The sequence below is a fragment of the Cervus canadensis genome, chromosome 1, assembly GCF_019320065.1.
Source record: "Cervus canadensis isolate Bull #8, Minnesota chromosome 1, ASM1932006v1, whole genome shotgun sequence".
In the NCBI taxonomy this organism is placed as follows: Eukaryota; Metazoa; Chordata; class Mammalia; order Artiodactyla; family Cervidae; genus Cervus; species Cervus canadensis.
In genome coordinates, this window is record NC_057386.1 from 118,909,161 (window position 1) to 118,934,607 (window position 25,447).

The 25,447-nt window shown below is 50.3% G+C and overlaps 1 protein-coding gene across 1 annotated transcript; it reads left to right on the top strand.

Moving 5' to 3' along the window:
- The first annotated feature begins 4,209 nt into the window (after positions 1-4,209).
- On the top strand, positions 4,210-24,630 carry PLBD2 (phospholipase B domain containing 2). The gene is made up of 12 exons (XM_043439792.1): positions 4,210-4,555; positions 11,710-11,803; positions 13,977-14,135; positions 15,955-16,055; positions 16,265-16,479; positions 18,403-18,500; positions 20,827-20,987; positions 21,577-21,672; positions 21,933-22,004; positions 22,837-22,989; positions 23,504-23,666; positions 23,774-24,630. Exons 1-12 carry the CDS (start codon positions 4,266-4,268, stop codon positions 23,939-23,941), a joined length of 1,770 nt encoding a protein of 589 aa, XP_043295727.1. The 5' UTR covers positions 4,210-4,265; the 3' UTR covers positions 23,942-24,630.
- Positions 24,631-25,447: the final 817 nt, after the last annotated feature.

Genomic DNA, 25,447 nt, shown 5'->3' on the forward strand with positions numbered 1-25,447 from the left:
TGCTGTCTGAGTTTAAATCCTAGCTTCAGATTTTCCAAGTGGTGCAATTTTCTGGCAAGTTACTCTTCTTTACTCTGGCTCTGTTTTCTCATCTGTAAAATGGGAGTGATGATATAGATACCTGTCCCCTGGGTACACAGTATGAGGATTAAATGATCTAATGAATCTTGAGTTCTTAGAACAGTGTCTGGTTTATAATAACTTTAGTACATATTAACTTGCTTTTTTGTCTTTAAAAATTTTTTTTAATTTATTTTATTTGACTGTGCTCAGTCTTTTCTTGCATCACACAGGATCTTTAATTGTGGCATGTGGGATATATATTCTTATCCCTCAAGGAGAATCTTTTTGTTTTTGATGACCTGTGGCCATTTGAACCTTTTCTCCATGCAAGCTGAGATCCACAGTGGTTCACTAGCTCCCAAAGCTGGGTTTACAGGAATCCACATAGTTAAGGAATTAAATGCTTAGAATTTGGAGGCAGAGAAGCCCAGGGTAGAATCCAACTAGCCCACTTACTTGCTACAGGCCCTAGGGATATGACTTCACTGGGTCTCAACTCCCTTATTTGTAAAGTGGGGATTGTTGTTGTTAAGTCACTCAGTCTTGTCCGACTCTTTGCGACCCCATGGACTGTAGCACACCAGCTTCCCTGTCCTTCACCATCTCCCAGTTTTTGCTCAAACTCATGTCCGTTGAGTCGGTGATGCCATCCAATCATCTTAATCTCTGTCATCCGTTTCTCCTCCTGACTTCAATCTTTCCCAGCATCAGGGTCTTTTCCGATGAGTCAGCTCTTTGCATCAGGTGGCCAAAGTATTGGAGCTTCAGCTTCAGCATCAGTCCTTCCAATGAATATTCAGGACTTATTTCCTTTAGGATTGACTGGTTGGATCTTCTTGCAGTCCAAGGGACTGTCAAGAGTCTTCTCCAACACCACTGTTCAAGAGCATCAATTCTTCAGTGCTCAGCCTTCTTTATAATGCAACTCTCACATCCATACATGACTACTGGAAAAACCATAGCTTTGACTAAATGGACCTTTGTTGGCAAAGTAATGTCTCTAATTTTTAATATGCTGTCTAGGTTTGACATAGCTATTTTTTCCAAGAAGCAAGTGTCTTTTAATTTCATGGCTGCAGTCACCATCTGCAGTGATTTTGGAGCCCAAGAAAATAAAGTCTGTCACTGTTTCCATTTTTTCCTCATCTATTTGCCACGAAGTGCTGGGACTGGGTGCCGTGATCTTAGTTTTCTGAATGTTGAGTTTTAAGTCAGCTTTTCCACTCTCATTTTTCACTTTCATCAAGAGGCTCTTTAGTTCCTCTTCACTTTCTGCCATACAGGTGGTGTCATCTGCATATCTGAGGTTGCTGATATTTCTCCTGGCAATCTTGACTCCAGCTTATGCTTCATCCAGCCCAGCATTTTGCACGATGTACTCTGCATATAAGTTAAATAAGCAGGGTGACAATATACAGCCTTGATGTACTCCTTTCCCTATTTGGAACCAGTCTGTTGTTCCACGTCGGGTTCTAACTGTTGCTTTTTGACCTGCATACAGGTTTCTCAGGAGGCAGGTAAGGTGGTCTGGTATTCCCATTTCTTGAAGAATTTTCTACAGTTGGTGGTGATCCACACAGTCAAAGGTTTTGGCATAGTCAATAAAGCAAAAGTTTTTCTGTAATTCTCATGCTTTTTCTATGATCCAGTGGATGTTGGCAATTTGATTTCTGGTTCCTCTGCCTTTTCTAAATCCAGCTTGACCATCTGGAAGTTCTCTGTTCATGTACTGTTGAAGCCTAGCTTGGAGAATTTTGAGCATTACTTTGCTAACATGTGAGATGAGTGCAATTGTGCAGTAGTTTGAGCATTCTTTGGCATTGCCTTTTTTTTTGGATTGGAATGAAAACTGACCTTTTCCAGTCCCGTGCCCACTGCTGAGTTTCCTAGATTTGCTGGCATATTGAGTGCAGCAATTTCACAGCATCATCTTTTAGGATTTGAAATAGCTCAACTGGAATTCCATCACCTCCACTAGCTTTATTCATAGTGATGCTGCCTATGGCCCACTTGACTTAGAATTCCAGGATGTCTGGCTCTACTTGAGTGAACACACCATCGAGGTTATCTGGGTCATTAAGATCTTTTTTGTGTAGTTCTTTGTGTATTCTTGCCACCTCTTCTCGATATCTTCTGCTAGTACCCAAACCAGAGGGCAATTTTTAAACATTATTTCATCTCTTGATTTTTGGCTGTGCCAGGTCTTCGTTGGTGCGCACAGGTTTTCTCTAGTTGCGGCAAGCCGGGCTCCCTAGTTGCAGTGTGCAGGCTTCTCATTGCAGCGGTTTCTCCTGTTGTGAAACACAGGCTCCAGGGCATAGGCTCAGTAGTTGCAGAACAAAGGCTTGGTTGCCCCACTGCATGTGGGATCTTAGTTCCCAGACCAGGGATCAAACCTGTATCCCTTGCATTGACAGGGGGATTCTTAATCACTGGATGACCAGGGAAGTTCCAGAGGGCAGTTTTGAGGATTGAAAGAGATAAGGCACTTCATCTCTCTCAACATCCTTCCCAACTCTCACAAACTACATCCCCCACAAATCAAGGCCTGTCTCCTGCAGGTGCTCCAGCCACCAATCTAGTTCCCTTTTGCCATCACTGTCTTTCTCTCTTATGGTAAATGAAGTAGGGATTTTCCATGTTTAAAGATTACTTTAACATCTTTTTTCATGAATCGTCTGTTCATACTTTTTTGTCCATTTTTCTATCTGGTTTCCACATTTCCCTGTCAAATTTAGAGAGTTACTCATTTATTACTGAGAATGCTCCTTTATCCATTATGTGTGTTGTAAATATTTTCTCCTAGTTTGTCAGTTGTCTTTCAGTTTCACTTATGGTATTTTTCACGTGTAAAAGCTAATGAAAATTTTATGTAGTCAAATTTACTAATCTTTTTCTTTTTAATTAAAAAATTAAAACTTTTTGGCAGCACTGTGGCCTGTGGGATCCTAGTTTTTGGCATGTGGAATCCTATTTCCCCAACCAGGGATGGAACCTGTGTCCCCCGTATTGGAAGCATGGAGCCTTAACCACTGGACCGCCAGAGAAGCCTCTGTACTAATCTCTTATAGCATCTGGATTTTGAATCATAGTTCGAGATCTTTTTTCCACACACAAGTTATGGAGGAATTCACCCATATACTTGTATACTTCCCTGGCGGCTCAGCGGTAAAGAATCCACCTGCAATGCAGGAGATGCAGGAGATGCGGGGTGGATCTCTGGATCAGGAAGATCCCCTGGATGAGGACATGGCAACCCTCTCCAGTATTCTTGCCTGAAGAATCCCATGGACAGAGGAGCTTTGGGGGCTACAGTCCATAGGGTCTCAAAGAGTCTGACATGACTGAAGCAACTGAGGATGCACTCACCTACTGGTAATTACAGTTTCATTTTTTACATTTAGATACTCATCATTTAGGACTTTATTCTTGTGTATTGTGTGAGGAGTGGACACTGGGTCAAAAGTAGAAAAAAAGACAAAGGAAGTATTTTGGGGACAACTGGTAAAATCTGAATAAAGACCCTGCATTAGACCATCATTAGTAAATGGTAAATTTCCTGAATGTTATAACAATATTGTGGTTATGAAGGAAAATATCTTTTCTCTTATATGATCATCTGTAGTTTTTAGGATGGCTCGGTCACTATATCTTCAGTTAACTTGCAAATGGTTGAGCAAATATATGTATATATTTATAATAATAATAAATTATATTTTTAATATATATTAGACAAAATTAATAAAATGTGACAAAATGTTAGCAATTGATGGCAGGCATATGAGTATTTACTTCACTATTCTTGCAACTTTTCTTGAGGTTCCAAATTTTGAAAAATAAAAAGTTGGCGGAATTCCCTGGTAGTCCAGTGGTTAGGGCTCCGTGCTCTCACTGCCAAGGGCCTGGATTCTATCCCTGGTTAGGGAACTAAGATCCCGCAATCTCAGAAAAAATTAAAAAAAAAAAAAAAAAGTTGGGAGGAAGAGTGCTGCGGCAAGGTTTGAGTAGGCAAATGACCTGGCCCCTTTAAGATGGCCCCGCCCTTCACGTCCCGCCCCCCCAGAGCACCGCCCACCCGGGAAGGCTTGGCCCAAGCCCCGCCCCTCTGCTGTATCCGGCCCTCCCCAGCCCGCCCAGGCCCCGCCCTCCGCAGAGGAGTGCTGTCACGTGAGCCAGGCTGCGGCGCCCCGCTCCGCGCCGTCATGGTGGCCCCGATGTATGGCTCCCCGGGCGGCCGCCTGGCCCGGGCAGTGACGCGGGCGCTGGCGCTGGCCCTGGTGCTGGCCCTGCTGGTCGGGCTGTTCCTGAGCGGCCTGACCGGCGCGATCCCGACCCCGAGGGGCCAACGGGGACGGGAGATGCCGGTTCCGCCCGCCTCCCGCTGCCGCTCGCTGCTCCTGGACCCCGAGACGGGCCAGCTGCGCCTGGTGGATGGCCGCCACCCTGACGCCGTAGCCTGGGCCAACCTTACCAACGCCATCCGCGAGACCGGGTAAGGGTTGGCCGGATCTCGCGCGGGCCGGCCGGGGGAGGGAGTTGCGTGGGCGCCGGGCCTCGCCTGCCCCTAGGACGGGCCTCTTGCCAATGACAGAGTCCCATCCTTGTCTCCCTGAGGGTCAGTTTCCCTCCTCTGAGGCTGCAGCGCCGTGGTTGGGTGGGGCCAATGCGGCCTCCCTCAGCTCACAGGGCCAGCCCCTTGCCTTCAGCCAGGGATGGGAGGACCTCTGTTTCCCTGGCGACACAGTAATCCGCACACAGGCCAACACTTTCCTCCTCCTCCACACCCGCCCCTCTCAAAACCCCCCCCCCGCGCCCCCCCCCCCCGCAACGTCTCACTCCCAGGAACCAGAGGGATTGTACTACCTCTCCAGGAGAAATTCTCCCTTCCTTGGTTGTAGCTTACCCTGTGGATGCTAGCCCCACCTGCCTCCTTTCTGGAACCAGAGCAGCAGGACTGAGCTTGGATTCTAGGCCAGTCTGAAAACAGAGAGTCCCTAAATTCACAAAGACCCAGATGGTATCTTTGCTTGGCTTCTGCTCCCCACTTCCCTCCTCTCTCCTGGTCCAGGGGAAAGTCGCTTGTCCAGATGCTTAGTATGGAGCCAAGGACTCTGTCTTTGGCAGTCACTGTCCTTGTCACAGGGGTCTGGGCTGTCATTCTGATGTATAGCTCTTACCTGACTCCTCTGCCTGTCTGGGCTCTCATTTCCCCATCTGTGGCTTGGAATTTGAGGATATGATCTGCCTGGGAAGTTGGGCGGTGCCTTTCTCAGGCCTTGTACCAAGGCTTGTGCCCATTCATTCATTCATTCACTCACCTGGTGTGCTTGGCCATGGGGACACAGAGCTGAGGGGGTCCCCACTCAGTGGCGGAAACAGTGTGAGGAGGGAAAATCCTGGAAGTGGGGAACATCTGCCTCAAAGGCTTGTCAGCATGGCCCAGGCCCAGGACCCAGGCTATGTTGGGGGTCTTAGGGAACCCTGTGTGTCCCCTGGACCCTACCCACACTAGTCCATCCTGGGCTCATCCAGTTTGCTGGAATGCATTCATTCCTGCAGGTGCTGGGGAGACACAGGACACCGAGGACGCCCCAGTTCTGGGGCTTTGTGGCAGCTGGGAGGGTGTTAGATAGACAGACCGGAGATCATGGGAAGAGGATTTACTGCAGACACAGGAGCTGAGTGGGACTAATCTGGGAAGGCTCCCAGGGAGAGGAAGCCACAGGGTAGGCTGGCATCTACAAAGGAAACCAGAACTCTGTGGGATATGACTCTAGAATCTGGTGACCCAGTCTCTGCTGACTCATATATTTTTGGCCCTGCTTAGCAGAGCTAAGAGAGCCTGACAGTCTCTGCCTGGATATCAGCTGGGAGGAGGCACAGAGATAAGGCTCAACATGGGAGAGGGGCTTTGGCCCCAGCAGTTCCCCACTGGGCTGCGTTGCTGTCAATTATGGAAAACAGAAAAGTGGGGAGAGGATTCCCATGATTGTGCTGGATGGAAAGTTCTTCCAGGCTCAGCTCTGGTGCTGTGTGACTTGGGCTAATCACTTCACCTCGCTGAGCCTGTTTCCTCCCTTGAAGGTGGGGCTTGAAGGAAAATTCAGGGGGATTCAGGTACACAGAAAGTACCTCTGTTTATTTACTAAAGGAAGGAGTGAATGAAAGAGAAAAAGAATGGGTGTCTTCTTCCCCCGTTTTACAGTTGGGGAAACTGAGAAATGAACCCTGTTCTCTTCTACACTCCTTGCTCTCACTTCACTGTTCCAGCATCTTTTCTGTCCACTCTGCCCCTTTCCTTCTGGGTCTGACAGCACTTGGGACTCTGATGGAAGGAAAATTGCATGGGAAGCCCCCGTTTTGTAAGCTGGGAAACTGAAGCCCTCAGACACCCTTTTTTTTTTTTTCGGCTGTGCCCTGCAGTTAGTAGGATCTCAGTTCCTGGACCAAGGATTGAATCCGGGCTATGGAAGTGAAAGCACCGAATCCTAACCGCTAGATCGCCAGGGAATTCCCCCCAAAGACACTTTCGTGGGAACTCAGAAGTGAGATGTAAGAAGGACAGCGGGGGCATCCTCTTTACTAAGCACCTGAACCTCTCATCTGGGGTCAACTGACTTGTCTCAATTTTTGGAGAGTGGAAATCATGATTTGACTCTTCTGTTCGCCTAGAATTGACATCTTTCCCTCCTTTCTGGCCCTGAGTTTTCACCAGATCCTGGAATTTTCAGGATAACTTGCATGGTCCTTTCACCCATAATCTCTCTTCTTTCAGTTGTGCTGTATCTGACTGGCTTCCGTGAAGCCTAAAACATTTAGGACTTGACACTTGGGGGATCAGATATGCCCCCAGAGGCAGCGCCTGCCCCAGCCTGGCTCTGGCCTTGGTCCTGGGGAGGCTGACCCCTCCAACCTTACCTTTTCCTCCTTTTCTGATCTGATCCCCCCCCAACCAGCTGTTTGATCTAAATTGCCTTCAAGTTGAGAGAGGAAGTAAATACTAATAAGAGGGAATTAACCTCATAGGAAGCTGGGAAACAGCCCAAATCTATCACCCAACAAGCAGAAACACAGCCCAGTAAAATGGCTAATTATCACCCGACTCTTTTTAAAAAAATTTTTATTGAAGTATAGTTGATTTATGATGTTATGTTAGTTTCAGGTATATAGCAAATTGAATCCACTATACATATTCATAAATCCATTTTTCTTTTTCTTAAGATTCTTTTCCCATATAGGCCTTTAAAGAGTATTGAACAGAGTTCCTTGTGCTCTACAGAAGGTTCTTATTAGTTATCCAACTGTTTCTTTGAAAAGTCACAAAAGATCAACTTATACCATCATGAATGGAAAAGGAGTGATAGCCACAGATAAGGCAGTACATCCCACATAGTAGAGGATGTCCAGGGCACACTATACGCTGAAACAGCAGTGATGGGAAAGGGAGATTTGTAACCTGCTCATGTCACGGGCTTCCCTGGTAGTTCAGTGGTAAAGAATCCACCTGCCAATGCAGGAGACACTGGTTCGATCCCTGGGTTGGGAAGATCCCCTGGAGAAGGAAATGACAACCCACTCCAGTATTCTTGCCTGGGAAATCCCATGGACAGAAGAGCCTGGTGGGGTACAGTCCATGGGGCTGCAAAAGAGTCAGACACAACTGGGCAACTGAGCATGCACGCATGCTCATTTCACTAGAATGGTCCGACTTTTCCCAAACGTGGCCTCTTCATTAAACCCTGGCGTCATCTCAGAGGTATTAGTTGCCCCTGACATAAAATCACAGTGTGGGCCATAGACTTTCCAGAAAAAAAAAAAAAGATTGAGGAAATAGATTCAGTGTAGCTGACTTTCTATTTTTGTCAAGCAAGTGCATTAGAAACAAACCAGAACAATATTTATCGATCTCTTCCCTTTTCATCTTCTAAAGCGGTCAGCTATTTTAGAACCAAACAAGCTGGAAGGCCATGATCTCTGAATCAAGAATAGTCTAATGGGAACATTTTTCTTTAGAAACACTCTTTTCTCAGTAGTTTGTTTTTTGTTGTCATTGTTGTTGTGTTTTTGTTTTTTTTGTCCAGGGACTGGGATAGTGTCTCAGAGTTGTCAGCCAGCATGGCAGTGAGGTATTCCAGAAGTCATTTGCTGATGTCCAAACCTTCCAGTTTTACAGATGGGAAAACCGAGGTTGAAAAAGTACGAAGGTTTGGTTTGCAGCATGGTTTCAGGTTTAACATCAGAGAGATCTAGGTTCAGATCTTTGCCCGGACACTTACTACAGGTGATCATCAGCAGCTGCCTCACTCTCGTGGTGAGAATGGTGCCAGCCTTGCAAGGTTCTGCAAAAGAATCATTTGATAAGGGCTTAGGGCCTGAAGCAACAGGGGGATCCTCAGAGATCAGCCTCAGGGGCTTCAGCACTGAAATCCCCTCTCTCTTTCTAAGGTGTTCTGGAAAGATAGGCCGAAACCCACCTGACCAGGTTTTTTGAGGACTCTGGTGAAGTAAATAAACCCCATCCAAGTGGAATCACCCCAGTTGCCCTTTGGAATAAGGCAGCCCAGGGAGGAATTCAGGAGGCACTATCTTGAACAAGGGGAGTGACTCATTCCTTATTTACAGTACCATGGCCTGGCTGGGAGTGGATTATTGCTGTCCACTCATTCTTTTCCTTTTCATCCAGCTTGAAAGAGTCACGCTGCATTCTTTTATATTTTTGTGCTTAATTATTAGTTAATAGTTAATAGTACTGAATAGTTAAGAGTACTTAACTATTCAGGGCTTCCCAGGTGGCGCTAGTGGTAAGGAATCCACCTGCCAATGCAGGAGACTCAAGAGATGTGAGTTTGATCCATGGGCTGGGAAGATCCCCTGGAGAAGGAAATGGCAACCCGCTCCAGTATTGCCTGTAAAATCCTATGGAGAGAGGGGCCTGGTGGGCTAGAATCCATGGGTTTCAAAGAGTTGGACATGACTGAGCACACACTTAACTATTCATGGTAAAAAAAATTCTAGCCGTTTAGAAAGGTGAGATGGGATGTGGAAGATAAACCGTGCCCTCATTCTTTCTTTTTATACATAAAACCACTGTGAGTTCTTTCTTCCAGAATTTTCTATGCCTAACAGGCCTAAACATACATACATACATGTGTATGTGTACTGGTGTGTGTCTCTGCTTGTGTAATTCTTTTGAACATGAGGTTATCCCGAATCTACCATTTGTCCTTCTCTAATCCTTGGGGGTTTTTTTTGGAAATAAAAAAAATCTAATGTCTGACGCCTCATTACACGTGGCAGCCTGCCACATGATTCTCTCCGCCCACTGCGTCTATGGGTAGGTTATTGTGTTAGGCCCCAACACCAGATGTTTTGAGAGGGTCCAGGTTTTTCCAGCTCTACTCAGAAATGCCAGGGATTTCCCTGGCGGTCCAGTGGTTAAGACTCTGAGCTTCTACTGCAGAGGGCATGGGTTCTATCCCTGACTGGGGATAAGATCCTGCAAGCCAAGCAGTACAGCCAGAAAATAAAAGGCTGCTGTGAACAAGGACCCTCCTATGCCTCCATAAGGGCTGTGAGAGTCCGGGTCACATGGTGAGTTCTCAGCCACCGCCTGAGTCCACAGACTCGGCACCATGGCCTGCTCCTCGCCAGAGAGCTTTTAAGGAGGGGCTGTCTGGAGGAGGGCCACTGACCTTTCAGTTATCACCAAGACTTAGTATCTGAACAGCTTTTTTGGTTGTAGGTAATTTGTATACATTCTTTCTTGATTCCCTGTGCTTTTTTTTGGTTTTTTTTTTTGGTCATAAGAGAATCTACATACCGGGCCTTGTTTGAAATTTCTTCCCACCACCAAATCTACTGGATCACTCCAAACCTCCTGTCTCAGCTTCATGATAAGACACGTATTTAGAGGCTGTAAAACGTGAGTTCTCTTCTGGCACCTGCCATGGCAACCCTCTGGAGTGGGAATCACTTTGCCCATTTTACAGATGAGAAAACTGAGGCCCAGAGAGGGTAAGCAATTTGCCCAAAGGTACACAGTCAGGAAGAGACAGACCTGGGGATTCAAACTCAGCCTGAGGGAGCCACAAGCCCAGGCTCTCTTTGTCTTCTGCTCTCCTTGAAATTTAAGACCTTTATTCTAGGCTCTTGTGTTTTCCTGTCCTTATCTGTGATTATATGTGAGTCATTAGCTGGAAGTCCCTGGCTCTCATATTCCTTTGGTAAGAACTAACCCCTTTACCTTTAAGGACAAAACAGTTGCCCACAAAACTCAGTTAAGTTAGAGGCTCAGAGCGCATGCTCTGCAGTGCTAGTCTCAGCTCCTTCACTTACTTGCTGTGTGACTTCAGGCAAGTGGCTTCGCCTCTCTGAGCCTCGGGTCCCACATCTGTACATGTCAGAAGAATTTAGAGGGAGAAGTAAACGTGATGTGCTTAGCACTGGGACTTGTTATCCACTGTGTCGGGGCCCCATACCAAGTCCCCACAGCTCCATTTTATCTTGTGGCTCAATTTCTTTGCTTTAGAACTTTCAGAGCTTGGCCTTCTTTCTTTTACTTTTCCTCTCCTCCCTCTGACCCCCTTCTTCCTGCAAGCTCCTACTTAAACTTCAAAACCCAGAGGAACTATCACCTCTTCTGAGAAGCCTTCCTAGATTTTACTCAGTAGCAGCAGGAGTGTACCTCCTCAGGGTGCCCATGGCACTTTATTCCTTTTCTTGTCACGGCAGTTGCGTTCTTTCTTGTACCCTTGGTGTCTGGCTCCCGTAGGTGCTCAAGGAAGCTTGATTGGCGAAACTTCGGGGTGTGAACGTTCGATAGTCACTATCTCTGCTGCATCTTCTCTTGGGCAGAGCTGTCCTTGTCCTGGAGCTCCTTGGCGGCTTTTCAGCCGGCTCTCCACGGGACCGCCCTGGCTCCGCCTGGCTCTCCTGGCACGTAACCTCCTCAAGCTTTCATCGGTGTCTGCAGTCGCCCTCATTTTCTTAAAAGAAATTTCCTTCACAAATGTTTTCCTTAGTTACAGAAGTCACCTGGGTGAATATTTCTGTGTCCTTGGAGCAAGGATGAAATCCAGAACCATAAAGGAAAGATAGGACAAAGCTGAAAAGCGCTCTATGGCAAAAACAGAAGCAAAGATCTATTAAAATACAGGCATTTTCCATATCAGTGACAAGCCAATGGGCTCATATGTATGGAGAGAATCTAACCAAATGAGACGTCCATATGCTGCAACTAGAGAAGCCCACTGCAGCAATGAGACCCAGTGATGCCAAGAATAAATAACTAAATGAATTTAAAAAAGAAAAAGATATGGAGATGACTAGAAGAGTGCCTGGCACAGAGGAAGCCCTCCCTAGGTAGTAGCTGGTGTTATCCTGGGGGCAGGGTGGGGAGTAAAGATTAGTATAGCTCTGTCTATCAACATCTGTTAAAAATAAAAATCCACGTATCCTTTGACCCAGCAGTTCTGCTTACAGGGACTCAGCCTGAGACATGTACGGAGGCAGATCGACAGACATCCACGTGAATGGCAGTTCGTCACTGAGTTGTTTTCTGTAGTTGCAGATGGCTGCAAGCCAAGCCGAGCGCCCGTTCCACGCGCACCCCCTCACTGACCAGGTGTCCCCCTCTCCTTTCTGCAGGTGGGCCTTTCTGGAGCTGCACACTAACGGCCGCTTCAATGACAGCCTGCAGGCCTACGCCGCGGGCGTGGTGGAGGCTGCCGTGTCCGAGGAGGTAAGGGCCTGGTCGGTTGGGGAAGCCGGGACTCCCCCCACCCAGCAGCTGTGTTCCCTAGGGAGCTTCGGAGGGGTCTGAGATGTGTGTAGGGGGGTCTCCCCCATCCCCGGCCTTCCATTCAGTTGGGAAGAAAAGGCTCACCTGTTTTTGTTAAACATTTACCCTGGGTACTCTTTGAGGCGTGTGAAAAACACTCAACGTGTTTCCAAGTTACGAAGCTTAATAATAAAATAAATGCCCAAACTAAACCTTGGAATGGTACTAATATTAATTGAAACCCCTTTCTCAACACCATTCCCCTGCCTCCCCTAGCCCAGAGACACCCACCAAACTGCACGGGGTGGCTGCCATTCCCATTCATTCATTCATTCATTCATTCATTCATTTTTATTGAGATAGAATTCACATGCCATAAAATTCACCATTTTAAAATGTGTACACTCCAGTGGTTTTTACTATATTCATAACGTTACATGACCACCACCACTATCTAATTCCAGAACATTCTCATCACCCCAGGAAGAAACCCCATACCCGTTAGCAGTCACCTCCCTTTCTGCCCCTCCACCCAGCCCCTGGCAACTGCTAATCTACTTTCTGTCTCTACGGATTGGCTTATTCTGGACAATTCCTATGAAAGGAATCATACAACATGTGGCCTTGTGTGACTGGCTTCTTTCACTTGTTTTCAAGATTCCTCCACGTTTTAGCATGTGTTAGAACTTTATTCCTTTTTATGGCCAAATAATACCACATCTTAGGGACAGACAGTTTTATTTACCCACTCATCAGTGAGTGGACTGAGTTATTTCCACTCCCTTCCTTGGGTTAAACTGGTTTTACTACACGTGATGAAACCTTAAACAAACTTTTGTGTTGCTTTAACTGCTTTGGGGCTGTTTAAAAGTGGTAGTCACCCCTTTCAGAAGGCATCGGGAATGGGTGAGGCTGTGGTGTGCCGGCCACGCTCCCACAGGGTGGGTGGGGCTGTGACACCCCCACTGGACAATAACTCGGCGTTAGCTTGTAGAATTGAACGCACACGTGCCTTAGGACCCAGTGGCCCCGCTCCTCAGGCGTGTACCCTAGAGGTGACCCGAGGATGCGCGTGAGGGGTTCAGAGCATCCCCCGAGGCGGGAACACTGAAATGCCATCAGCAGGTACCCCCCGGGCAACCGGCTTGCGGTACCCAACACAGTGCAAGATGATAGAGCCATGAAAATGAACGCGCAGCGTGGATGGGTCTGAGATGCGTAGCAGTGAGGGGGACAGAGCCCATCACAGGAGATGGGGTATGACCCGACAGCCTTCTGTAAACTCCCTCTCCTCTTTCTGACCCCCAGTTGCAGTTGAGATCCCCTCCTGGGACCTCAGTGTCTGGGGAGAGGTCAGACACTGGGTCAGGCCCTCATGGTTTGGGGTGCCCAGTGGTAAATGAGGCACGATTCCATCTCTCGTGGTCCTCGTAGCCTGAGCCAGGAACAGGAACACGGAGGCAAGGCCCGCAGTGGTTCTCACGTGAGAAACTCCAGATACACGTGCCAGGCGCTTTGCCCACGTTATCTCCCTGAGCTTGCACACCAGCCTCCAAGGGAGGCTCTGGATCAGCTGGGGTGACGGAGGCGACTGGGGTCATGTGATCTTTGACCCTCCAGCCTGGCCCAGGCTAGTTCATGTGACATCGGGGGCAGGGAGGTGGGAACAGCCTGTTGATGGCTGGTGGAACTGGCACACGATTCTCTTGCCAAGTTCACGGTTGTGTCCTCAGTGCTTGAGACAGGACATGATAGGTGCTCAGCAAAATTGGTCATTGACCGATTGACTATATGTAGATTGCGGTGAGGGCGGGGGGTCCCCAGTGGCAAAAGAGGCTTCCTGTAGGACAGACGGTGAATGCTGAAGGCTTTCAGAGGAGGGAGGCCGCCAGGGGCATTGGGCCATGACCGGAGGGAGTCAGAGCTGGCTGGGTGAGAAGGGCCCTTGGGGACAGAAGCCGGCGTGGGCGAAGGTTCAGGGGTGTCCCCACCAGGGCTCCTGGACTCTGGAGACCTGGACGGGAGTAGGGGCTCTGAGCCCGAGTCGGGGGCCGGGGGGTCCTCAGGGAAGAGAGCAGCCCTGCTGCCCCACCCCTGCCCTCGCCCGCCTCACGCCCCCCACCTCCCGCCCCAGCTCATCTATATGTACTGGATGAACACGGTGGTGAATTACTGCGGCCCCTTCGAGTATGAAGTCGGTTACTGCGAGAGGCTCAAGAACTTCCTGGAGGCCAACCTGGAGTGGATGCAGAAAGAGATGGAGCTGAACAACGGCTCTGCTTACTGGCACCAGGTGGGCGCAGCCCCCGTGCTCAGAGGGCTGGGGCGGCAGCTTGGGTCAGCTTCAGGGACCTGCTGCTACTGCGGCTACCCCTGTTCCACTGGCCAGCCTATGTGTCACCCACTCCTGTCAGCCAGCCCTTTCTTCCTCCCTCCCTTACCCATCCATCCACCCACCCATCTGCCTACCTGTCCATTCTCACATCTGTCCAGTCTTCCTTCCCCCATGTCCACCCTTCCCTTTCTCCCTCCTATACATCCATCTATCCATCCACCCACCCATCCATCTCTCTTTCCACCCACCCATTCTTTCATCCGTCTATCCAGCCACCCACCCACCATCCATCCGTCTGTCCATCCATTTACCCATCCATGCATCAAGTTTGTCAGCTCATTTGTCCACCCCCCACAACCTGTCCATTTTTCACTCTTTTCTTATTCATCCATCTGTCACCTACCTGCCCATCTTAGCCTGGTTGTCAGGATCTTCTGTCCACGCACCCTGTTGCTATATCCTGTTTGGTTACCTGTTACAGTTCATCATCTACCTGTCTGTCCATCTGCCCTCCCTTCTACCTGTCTAGCCATCATGCTGACTGACCACCTTCCCTGCTTCATTCCTTATCTTTCTGATCAGAGTCTTGGCACTCATCTGTCTGTCCATCTGTTGGCCCATCCCCTTGCACTGTCTTGGCTCTTTGTAAAGCTTACCAGGGGCTGCCTTGTTGTTCCGGGGTGATGCCACATCTCGTAATGTGGCCTCAGCAGCCCCTGGTACCCTCTCCCTCTCCAGCCTCATCGCCTGCTGACCTTGATCTGTGCTCCGGCCTCTGGTCTCCTCCCAGTTCCTTGAACAAGATGTATTACCTTTTGCCTCAGGACTTTAGAAAGTGCTGTTCCTTCTGCCTGGAACACTCTTCTTCCCCCTCCTCTGTCCGGCTCACCCCCACCATCCTCACGACCGCGTGCCTTCTCTCCACTTCCTGGTAGCACTCTTACAAGGCATTCAGTGCCTGTCTTCAACCGGACTCAGGCCCCATGAGGACAAGGCAAGGACCACATCTGCTTTGTCCGCTGTGATAGCCCTAGTACCTAGCACAGGGGCTGGCATATTGTCGGTGCTTTATAAGTGAAGGTTTGTTGCATTTTGACAGATGAGGGAATGAGTCCATCCTGTCCTGTCCATCTACTTCAACACCTGCCTGAACATCTGTCCTTCTCTCCACTCTCCTGCCCATCTAGATGATTGCCTTTCTCTCCGTCCTCTTGTTTACCTCCACAGCCACCATCCATCTATCAGTCCTGCCTGTCCATCCATCCCTCCATCTATCCTTTTGTCCATCTGTCTTACAGATGCTTGCTAAGTGCCTGGTGTATGTCCAGCCCAGGCCAAGGCCCCATGGGGGACACAGTGATATACTCCGTGGTTACAGAAGAATGACAGTGACAGTGGGGAGAAGTCAGCCACATGAGACCAGTGCCCCGAGCCAGCAGCATAGCCAGTAACAAAACTCAGAACAGGGAGCCGTCCACAGTGGGCCAGGGCAGGCTGGGAGGCTTCCTGGAGGAGGTGGCTTTGAGCTGGGCCCTTATGTGGGGGTGATTTGGGGTTGGCACGGAATGGAGACATGCAGTTAGGTGATGGCAGGAGGGTGCTTAGCTTGGAGGGGTGGCTGTGGTTAAGGAGGGGGTCAGGGCTGGCTGGAGCCTGGAGGGTGCATCTGAGCCTCTTTTGCCAGAGCCCCTCCCATTGCAGGAGAAGGTGTGAGCCTGGGGGAGAGGCCTCACCCTCCCTCTGCCCCCTGCCCTCTGCCCCTTTCCCCTCCCCCTAGGTGCGGCTGACCCTCCTGCAGCTGAAAGGCCTAGAGGACAGCTATGAAGGCAGTGTGACCTTTCCAACTGGGAAGTTCACCATCAAACCCTTGGGGTTCCTGTAAGTGCCACCCCTAGAGTGCATAGGGCAGGGGAGAGGGCCACACACCTTACAGTCAGACAGGCCTGGGTGCCAGTACCAGCCCTGCCACTTCCTGGCTACGTGGCCTCGGACTGGTTGCCAGACCTCCCAGTGCCTCAGCTTCCTCCTCTGTGAAATGGGTACATAATGCAGGCGTGGTAACCCTCCAGCACCCTGGCCCTCCACAGCCTGTTGCAGATCTCTGGGGACCTCGAAGACTTAGAGGTGGCCCTGAATAAGACGAAGACCAACCATGCTATGGGCTCTGGCTCCTGTTCTGCCCTCATCAAACTGCTGCCGGGCCAGAGTGACCTCCTGGTTGCCCACAACACCTGGCACTCCTACCAGTACATGCTGCGCATCATGAAGAAGTACTGGTTCCAGTTCAGAGAAGGGCCCCAAGGTGGGTAGATGTGGGTGGATCTGTGTGTGTGGGCATGTCTGTGGGTACACAGCTTGCACAGCGCTAGGAGGGGTGGGCCTTGGCCCTATATACACTGGGGTCACTGTAAGGCCACGCTAAAAGTTCATGTTATTGTTAACTAGTTTATTTCCTTTTAATTTTTATTTTACAAGGTGTATCAGCAAGCTACTTCTGTGTAACAGATCAACCCAAATTTAAAACAAAGGTTTAAGATAGCCATTTGTTTTTACTCACAATGTCTGTGGGTGTCTGTGGGTCACTGGGTGGTTTTGTTATTCTGAACCAAGCCTGCTGATGTTGGCCAGGCTCACCAATGCTTCTGTTTTCAGCTGGGGTGAGCTGGCTGACCTAGGGTGGCCTCATCTGCATTTCTGGGGGTTGCTGTCAGCTGGGATGACATGACAGCTGGGCTACATGGGCGTTCATCCTCCCACAGGCTAGCTCAGGCTTGTTCCTGTGACATCTGGGCAGGGAAGTGTGGAAGGCCTCTTGAGGGCCCACTGAAACTGGCACAACATTCTGGTGCTCAAAGCAAGTCAAGTGACCAATTCAGATTCAAGAAGTGGGGAAATAGGGACTTCCGTGGCAGTCCAGTGGTTAAGACTTCACCTTCCAATGCAGGGGGTGTGGGTTCAATCCCTGGTCGGGAAGCTGAGATCCCACATGCCTGGAGGCCACAAAACCAGAACATAAACGGCAGAAGCAATATTGTAACAAATTCAATATAGACTTTAAAAATGATCCACATCAAAAAACAATCTTAAAAACAAAGCCTACATAAGTTGTACATGTATGTTATGGAAAATTGGAAAACACAGCAAAACGATACACACACAGTAAAAGTCATTGGAACACTCCGCAACCCACGGGGGATCATTTAGTTACTTTTTTCCCCTGGACTTTTAAATAAAATGTACCTCATCATTCCATTTGTTTAAACACTTTTTTATACTAGTAATGTGTCAGTATGTTCTCACTGCCACATACTCTAGCACTAGAGATGGAGAAATACATCTCCCTTGATGCCCTCCTCCAAAATTCCAGACCTCTCCTAAGAGGATAGCACTGATGCCATTTTGGTTTGGATCCATCCAGATTTGGGGGGATGCATTTATACGTGTGCATCTATGGACCTCCTAAAAATTAATAGACTTGAGACTGTCCTGGTGGTCCAATGGCTAAGACTCTGCACTCCCAGTGCAGGGGGCCTGGGTTTGATCCCTGGTGGGGGAACTAGATCTCACATACCACTATGGGGAGACGTTGATCAGAGAGGACCAGCTCCCAGTTAGAAGACAAGTAAGATTTTTAAAGTCTACTTACCCTGAAGCACACCATGGTAACTGTGGTTAACAGCACAGTATTGTATACTTGAAGCCTGCCAAAACAGCAGAACTTAAGTGTTTTCACCACACACACAACAAAGGTAACTGTGTGAAATGATGGATGTGTAATTTAGTTGATGGTGGTTATCCTTTCACGGTGTCTACAGCTGTCCCATCATCACAGAGTGCAACCTTAAGCACAATTTTTACTTGTCCGTTATACCTTGGTAAAGCAGGGGATAATCACCACCCCCCCCCCCAAAAAAAAACCACGGAGTGTGTACTCTGAGACTTCTGGGTATTTGCTGTCTGAATAACCTTTTTTTTTTTTTTGCAGTAGATTTTTGCAATAAAAAAGGAAAGCCAAAAGTATAGTAATTAAAAAATTATATATCCATTTTGCTACTAGCTTTTATACAAATGGCCTGGTTTGCTAACTCTCAGAAAGAATGGAGTGGGGGGCTTCCTCTGATGCCTGCTGCCCCACCTGGTTGGGTGGAGGTGTGGGGGTCCTCATATGGACTTGTCTGACCAGCCCCCACCCCACCCCAACTTGAGTTCACTCTTGCCCTTGCAGCGGAATCTACCCGGGCTCCTGGCAACAAGGTGATCTTCTCATCCTATCCTGGTACCATTTTCTCCTGTGATGACTTCTACATCCTTGGCAGCGGGCTGGTGAGTCATCTTCTGTGTTACCTTTCTCCTCCCCCCGGGCAGCTTCTCACCTGGCAGCTCAAGTGCAGCAGGTGGACACCCCCACAACTGTGGGGGTGAGTCCATCCTCCACCAGGGGGCGCTCTCAAAAAATGTAGATCCGAGGCCCCAGACCCTGTGGTTGGTCCGGACCTCTGCATTGTCACCCAGCTCTTGGGAAATTATTGGTCTGGGCCCTTTAAAAATATCCTCTGCCCCAGTGACCTCGTTTTGTGTTTACGTATTTAGGACAAGCCATTTCTCTCTCCACCATGACTCTGCTCTTCCTTGTTCTGCTTTTCCTCTTGTTTTTCACAAAGCCCCCTCTAAACCTGGCTGGGTTCTCTGAATAAATGTTGTTTACTACAGTGTGTTGTTTTTATCGGTTTTCCTGGCTGGGTGCCAGACTCTCAGAAGTCTGTTCCTGGCACCCCTGGTGGATTTCAGCAAGCCCTGTGGTCACCAGGGCAACACTGTAGAGGAGAAAAAACATCCCTTAAAAAACAGCCTAGATGGAGAAGACGCCAGTTCCTGGGGACAGGGATGGAAAGCCTTTTTTGTTTCTATTAGTCTTATGTGAGGAGCAGGGCATTTAGTCCCGTTAGATGTGGGAACAAGCCTGAGAGGGGCCAGGCAGTGGGTGAGGGGGCCCCCTTGCTGCGGTTTTGGGCTGGGAAAGCAGAAGTGAAGCCTGGGGAAGGACAGTGGATCCTTGCAGGATTGATCCCGGTTTGATTCTGTTACCTGGAAAGTGTCCAAACAGGAAATTTACCTGCCACTGGGGTTCTTAACAAAGGTTCCACGGGCTCCTTTGGCCGTCTGGGGAGCTATTAACCCCCTCTCAGAATAATACTTTTAAATGCATAAACCAACATGTAGGGTTATAAAGGAGACAAATTACATTGACATGCATTTATTGAAATAGTATGTAAGCTTTTAATGTAATATACATACATACCTCATTTTATTGAACTTTGCAGATACTGTGATTTTTACAAATTGAAGGTTTTTAACAACCCTGCAAGTCTGTCAACACCATTTTCCCACCAGCATTTGTTCATTTCATATCTCTGTGTCACATTTTGGTAGTTCTCGCAATATTTTTCATTTTTTCATTATTATTATATTCATTATGGTGATCTGTGATCTTTAATGTGACTATTGTAATCATTTTTTTGTTTTGTATTGTTTTTTTCTTTTCTATTTTTAGATTAAGATGTGTACATTGTTTTTTAAGATAACACTATTGCACATTTATATTAGATTATAGGTTATATAGTATAGATTAGATAGCATTTGTTCATTTTGTATCTCTGTCACATTTTGGTAATTCTTGCAACATTTTTATTTTTTTCATTATTTTCATTGCAGTGATCTATGATCAGTGATCTTTAATGTGACTGTTGTAATCAGGTTTTTCTTTTCTATTTTTAAATTAAGGTATGCACAATGTTTTTTAAGACATAATACTATTGCACATTTATAGTAGATTTATAGTAGATTGCACACTTACAGTAGATTATATAGATTATAGTGTTGTGGAAAGGCTTCCCAGGTGGCTCAGTGGTAAAGAATCCACTTGCCAGTGCAGGAGACACGAGTTCAATCCCTGGGTCAGGAAGATCCTCTGGAGCAGGGCATGGCAACCCACTCCAGTATCCTTACCTGGAGAATCGCATGGACAGAGGAGCCAGGCAGGGTGCAGTCCATGGGGTCACAGAGAGTCAGACTTGACTGAGCAGCTGAGCACACACACGCACTGTATCATGGAAATGACTTCTCTGGGAGCTGGGAAGTAAAAATTCACGTGACTTGCTTCCTTTCAATATTCGCTTCCTTGCGGTGGTCTGAAACAGAGCCTGCCGTTTCTCTGGGGTCTGCCGGTAGGTGCTGCTTTATTAGCAGGTTAAATAAGAAACTGGTTGCAGGTGGGCTCCCTGCCACAATTTGGAAGTTACAGGGAGCATACACAATCTGAGTTGTGTGCAGTCCTGTTGTATGATGGGAAAACATCCGTGACATCTGTTGGTGGCTGTCTCAGGTACTGCTGATAACATTGGCAGGTCGTCCACATTATCAGTGGAAGATGCTGCATTTCGGTTTGACAGTAGTGCAAATAAAGATGTACTGTTTCCCCACCCACGTCTGTAGACTGCCTGAGTACGGCTTCTGAGGCCAGTTTAAAAAAAAAAAACTAGTCAACAGTTCGGAGCCACGATTGGTGTAACAGTGCTCCCCCTAGGTGGCAGCATGCCCCAGCGGTGAGTCAGGTGACCCTTCAGTGCAGCGGCCCCGGTCTCTCCCGCAGGTGACCCTGGAGACCACCATCGGCAACAGGAACCCGGCCCTGTGGAAGTACGTGCAGCCCAAGGGCTGCGTGCTGGAGTGGATGCGCAATGTCGTGGCCAATCGCCTGGCCTTGGACGGGGACTCCTGGGCCGACATCTTCAAGAGGTTCAACAGTGGCACGTGAGTGGGCACCGTGGCCTCTCCACCCAACCTCCCCACCAATACTCAAGACCCCGGGGGGACCTGACGTGGCACCGGGGCCACACACACCACCCTCTTAGCAGAGTCCTCTTGTTTCATACGTGGGGAAACAGAGGCACGGGGAGGAAAGGGTTTACCCCTCTCTCGCAGGCTCCTCCACCCGGGGAAGGCTCCCAGAGAAAGGCCAGGAAGAAACGTGGAACTCAGGAGCTCTGGGGACAGTAGGGAGGGCCGTCCGAGGAGGTGGATATGGGTGGATGGGGCCCCTGTGAGCCAGAGATACTGGAACCGGATTGGACAGGGTCTTAGGAGGTTGGGCAGAAGAATCCACCTTTGTTCCATTAAGCACTAGGGAGCCACAGACTCCTCCGGAGCAGGTAAGCAGCGTGATGAGAGAAGAGTGTGAGGACGGCTGGGCAAGCCACAGTGTCCAGGTGATGGTTGAATGGCCGGACACTCCCAGAGCACCCTGGCCACATGATTCCTGGCTGTGTGTGGCCCGGGGAACAGCGGGTGGCTGGGGCAGCGGTCCCGGGTCTGTTCAGCTCTCCCTCCTGGGGCATGGCAGGTACAACAACCAGTGGATGATCGTGGACTACAAGGCGTTTGTGCCCGGCGGGCCCAGCCCTGGGAGAAGGGTGCTCACTGTCCTGGAGCAGATCCCGTGAGTACCCGGAAAGGGGCAGGGTGCCCCAGCAGGGGGAACCGCCTCGGCGGAGTCCTGGAGGCCGCTGAAACTGTGTGGGAGGGGAGACCTCAGGAAGGCAAGCCTGGAGGAGAAGGCAGCCACGGACTGGGGCTCAAGATTTGGGACATAATCTCCCCGTGGGCAGTGGGGAGCCTTCGGGGGTCCTTGAGCACAGCAGCGCCTGCAGGAGCCTTTCTCTCTCACCACTTGCACCCCGTCTCTCTTCCTGGTCGCAGGGGCATGGTGGTGGTGGCCGACAGGACCTCAGAGCTCTACCAGAAGACCTACTGGGCCAGCTACAACATCCCGTATGTCCTGCTTCCTGGTGTTTCCCACCCTTTGCCCAGTTTTCCATGCAGGGGAGGGGTCGTTCCCCGGTGATTCTTTAGTTCCCCCAAGCAACCCACCCTGGGACTTCGCTGGCGATCCAGTGGGTTCAGACTCCGTGCTTCCACTGTGGGGGGTGCAGGTTCGATCCCCTGGTTGGGGAACTAAGATCGCGCAAGCCATGTGGTGTAGCCAGCAGGGGGGAGAAAAAAAAGAAACAAAAGTAAAATCATTAACAAAAATAAGAAAGAAACCCACCCCATCCCCTTCTTCACCAGGAAAGCCCTGACAGTTTTGGAGTACAGTTGTGAGGTTGGCATCTGTAGGGGCCCTCCAGTCTGCACCCGCCGCAGGGTGGTGGGGAGCGGCCTGGCTCAGGTGCCGACCCCTGCCGTGGGCCCCCAGCTGGAGCTGCTTTAACCGGCTGCACAGCCAGCAGCCTTTACCCCTCACAGTGCTTTACCTGGATTATCTCCTTTGATCTGTATAACTACTGCACGTGGTAACCACGGCTCCTGTACCCATTTCACAGATGATGAAACTGAGGCCTTGAGAAAGTACCTAAAGTTCCCGAGGTTCCATAACTGGTCAGTAGTGAGGTCAGAATTTGAACCCCACATCTCTTATTATAAGAGTCCAGAACTTGGCCACCCCTCCAAGCCTCCCAGCAGCACTAACAAAAGACATGATTATTGTAATCCCGACCGTTGGGGTTGTTGGTGTTCATGTCCTGGCACGACCGCCCTCTTTGCCTCCGAGGCCATGGCCAGGTAGTCAGTGGGGGCTGTGAGTGACCATCCTCTTCCCCGGCAGGTCCTTTGAGTCTGTGTTCAATGCCAGTGGGCTGCCGGCCCTGGTGGCCCGCTATGGGGACTGGTTCTCCTACGACGGGAGTCCCCGGGCCCAGATCTTCCGACGGAACCACTCGCTGGTACACGACCTGGACTCCATGATGCGGCTTATGAGGTGCGAGGGGGGCACCGGGAGCCCAGAATCGTGTGGTGGAGCTTTATAGTAACTCATTCTAGCCTCCTGACAAGCCGGGGGGCGGCAGAGGGTGATGCATCCATGACAGCAGGACTGAGGCGTCAGCAGGACCTTGGACAGCCAAGAGCACAGAACATGCCCCCGTGATCCTCGGGGAGCACGCTCTCCCTCAGGGGTTGCAGAGATCCATCTCATACTCACAGTGATGTTGATGAGTAACGAGGACTGTCTGAACTCCAGGAAATGCTGTGAAGGGACAAAGCGGGGCCTCTAGCCTGGCCTGGAGTGGGGGCCCAGAGGGACACCCCGAGGAAGGGATGGCAGAGCCAAGGGCTGAGTGATGGGTGTGGAATGACCAGCAGAAGGGGGTAGGTGACGGAAGTCCAGGTTGGCACATTGAACGCAGGTGGCCGGCTTATGGGGCTGCTGCTTGGAGTCCAGTCTCCCCCCCCGCCCCCAGCACGACTGGTGTTTCCTCTCCTTCCGCGTCCAGGTACAACGACTTCTTACACGACCCCCTGTCACTGTGCAAAGCTTGCACCCCCAAGCCCAACGGGGAGAACGCCATCTCTGCCCGCTCCGACCTCAACCCAGCCAATGGCTCCTACCCCTTCCAGGCTCTGCACCAGCGCTCCCACGGGGGCATCGATGTGAAGGTACCGGGCTCGGGGTGCTGTGGGTGGGGGGCGGTCAGAGTTGGTGGGGAGCCGCAGGGCCTCCTGGGCCGGGACGACTTAGACACCTGCCCTCCCCTCACCCACAGGTGACCAGCGCTGCCCTGGCCAAGGCCCTGCGCCTCCTGGCCGTCAGCGGCCCCACGTGGGACCAGCTGCCCCCGTTCCAGTGGAGCACCTCGCCCTTCAGCGGCATGCTACACATGGGCCAGCCTGACCTCTGGAAGTTCTCACCCATCGAGGTCTCTTGGGACTGAAGCTCCATCTCTGCTCTGCTGCCTTCTGCCCCCGCTGACCCTGGCGGGGACCACCCAACTGGCTGCCACCCTGCCCTCCAGCCTGCCTCCTCTGCAGGGGAGGGGGCATTGTCGCCCTGCTGTGCCTGGATGGGGACCTGGGCCGGTGCCAGCTTCACCCTCGTCTGGGCGGCCTCTGGGGTGGGGAACGGAACCCCAGGGGGTGCGGGACTGACTGTTTCCCCTGCCTGGGTGATGCTATCCCTGTCTCCCTCTGCATCTCTCTCCTGCTTTTTTTCTCTACCACCCTCGGGTCCCAGGACCCGGTTCTGCAGGAGAGGCCCCAGTGCTTACATCCCAGCGCCATTCCTGCCTGTGGCTCTGGAGCTTTGGCTCCAGGTCAGCATCACTCCTCCCATCCCCACCCCAGCCCATCCTCTCCTGGGGAAGCAGCTGCCCCTGTTTCTCCTCCTGGAGGATGGAAACTGGAAACACTATGAAAAACCAAAGTTTCTGGCTACCTGTGGCTGGAGGGGCCCAAGCGTCCTGCTCTCCCCAGGGCCAAGCAGGAGTGTCAGCCCCTTGGCTCCAGCCTCATGGCCCCCGCCCCCCAGCGCCGGCCTGCCCCTGGCCTCCGGGCAGGACCCTCAGGCCCCCTGCTACAGGAACCACACTGCAGGCTGTGCTGCCATTAAACAAGAGAGGCCGAGGCCCCTGTGCTGTGCTTCTTGGGGCCACGGGGACAGCAGGGTCAGCGTCCTTTCTCTTCTCAGGTTTGAGTTCTGACCGTTCACCCATGCACCCTCCTGTCCATCCTTCTGTCTGTCCATCTGTACAGGCATTCACCTGCCAACCCACCCCTCGTCCATCCGCATGGTCATCCATCCGTTCATCCACCCATCTTCCATTTATCCATCCATCCACATATCCATCTATAATCCAACTGTCAATCCATCTACCCATGCATCCATCCACCCATATCTGTCCATCCATCTATCCATGTGCTTATTGAACACCGACTTTGTTCTGGGTCCTGTTGTAGGGCTCTCTTAACCACCAGGTCCTACCCCCACCTCCCCGAGTCCTACCAAGGGTGGCGGTGGGGGAAGACAGATCAACGCAACACAGAGCCCCTCCCCATCCGATCTCGCCCAGAGCCTCCACTGGAGACAAGACTCGTGCCGTGCTTGGGGAGAGGAAAGCACAGAGCCCTGGAGTCAGAGGCCTGGGTTCGAATCCTGTCTCCACCTCTTACTGGTTACGGTACTTAACTTCTCTGTGCCTGCGTTACCTCGACTGTTAAATAGGTAATGATGTGAGCAGCATTTCCCTGCGTGCGTGTGTGTGTGCGTGTGTGTGTGTGTGTGTGTGTGTGCTGGAGGAGGGTGAGATTCACTGCAGTGGTGGCTATGACATTGCCCACGTGGGGCCTTACACACTCAACATTCATTCATTAGCAAGAATTTATCAAATATTTAAAACATGCCAGGCACTGTTATAAGGTCCTGGGGATACCTCGTAACAGGT

Bases quoted from the DNA above. Each gene is read 5' to 3' on its own strand.
- PLBD2 (XM_043439792.1), top strand. From the start codon at position 4,266: ATGGTGGCCCCGATGTATGGCTCCCCGGGCGGCCGCCTGGCCCGGGCA. The intron at 20,988-21,576 runs GTGAGTGGGCAC...GGGGCATGGCAG, and splicing joins AAGAGGTTCAACAGTGGCAC to GTACAACAACCAGTGGATGA. The intron at 21,673-21,932 runs GTGAGTACCCGG...TCCTGGTCGCAG, and splicing joins ACTGTCCTGGAGCAGATCCC to GGGCATGGTGGTGGTGGCCG.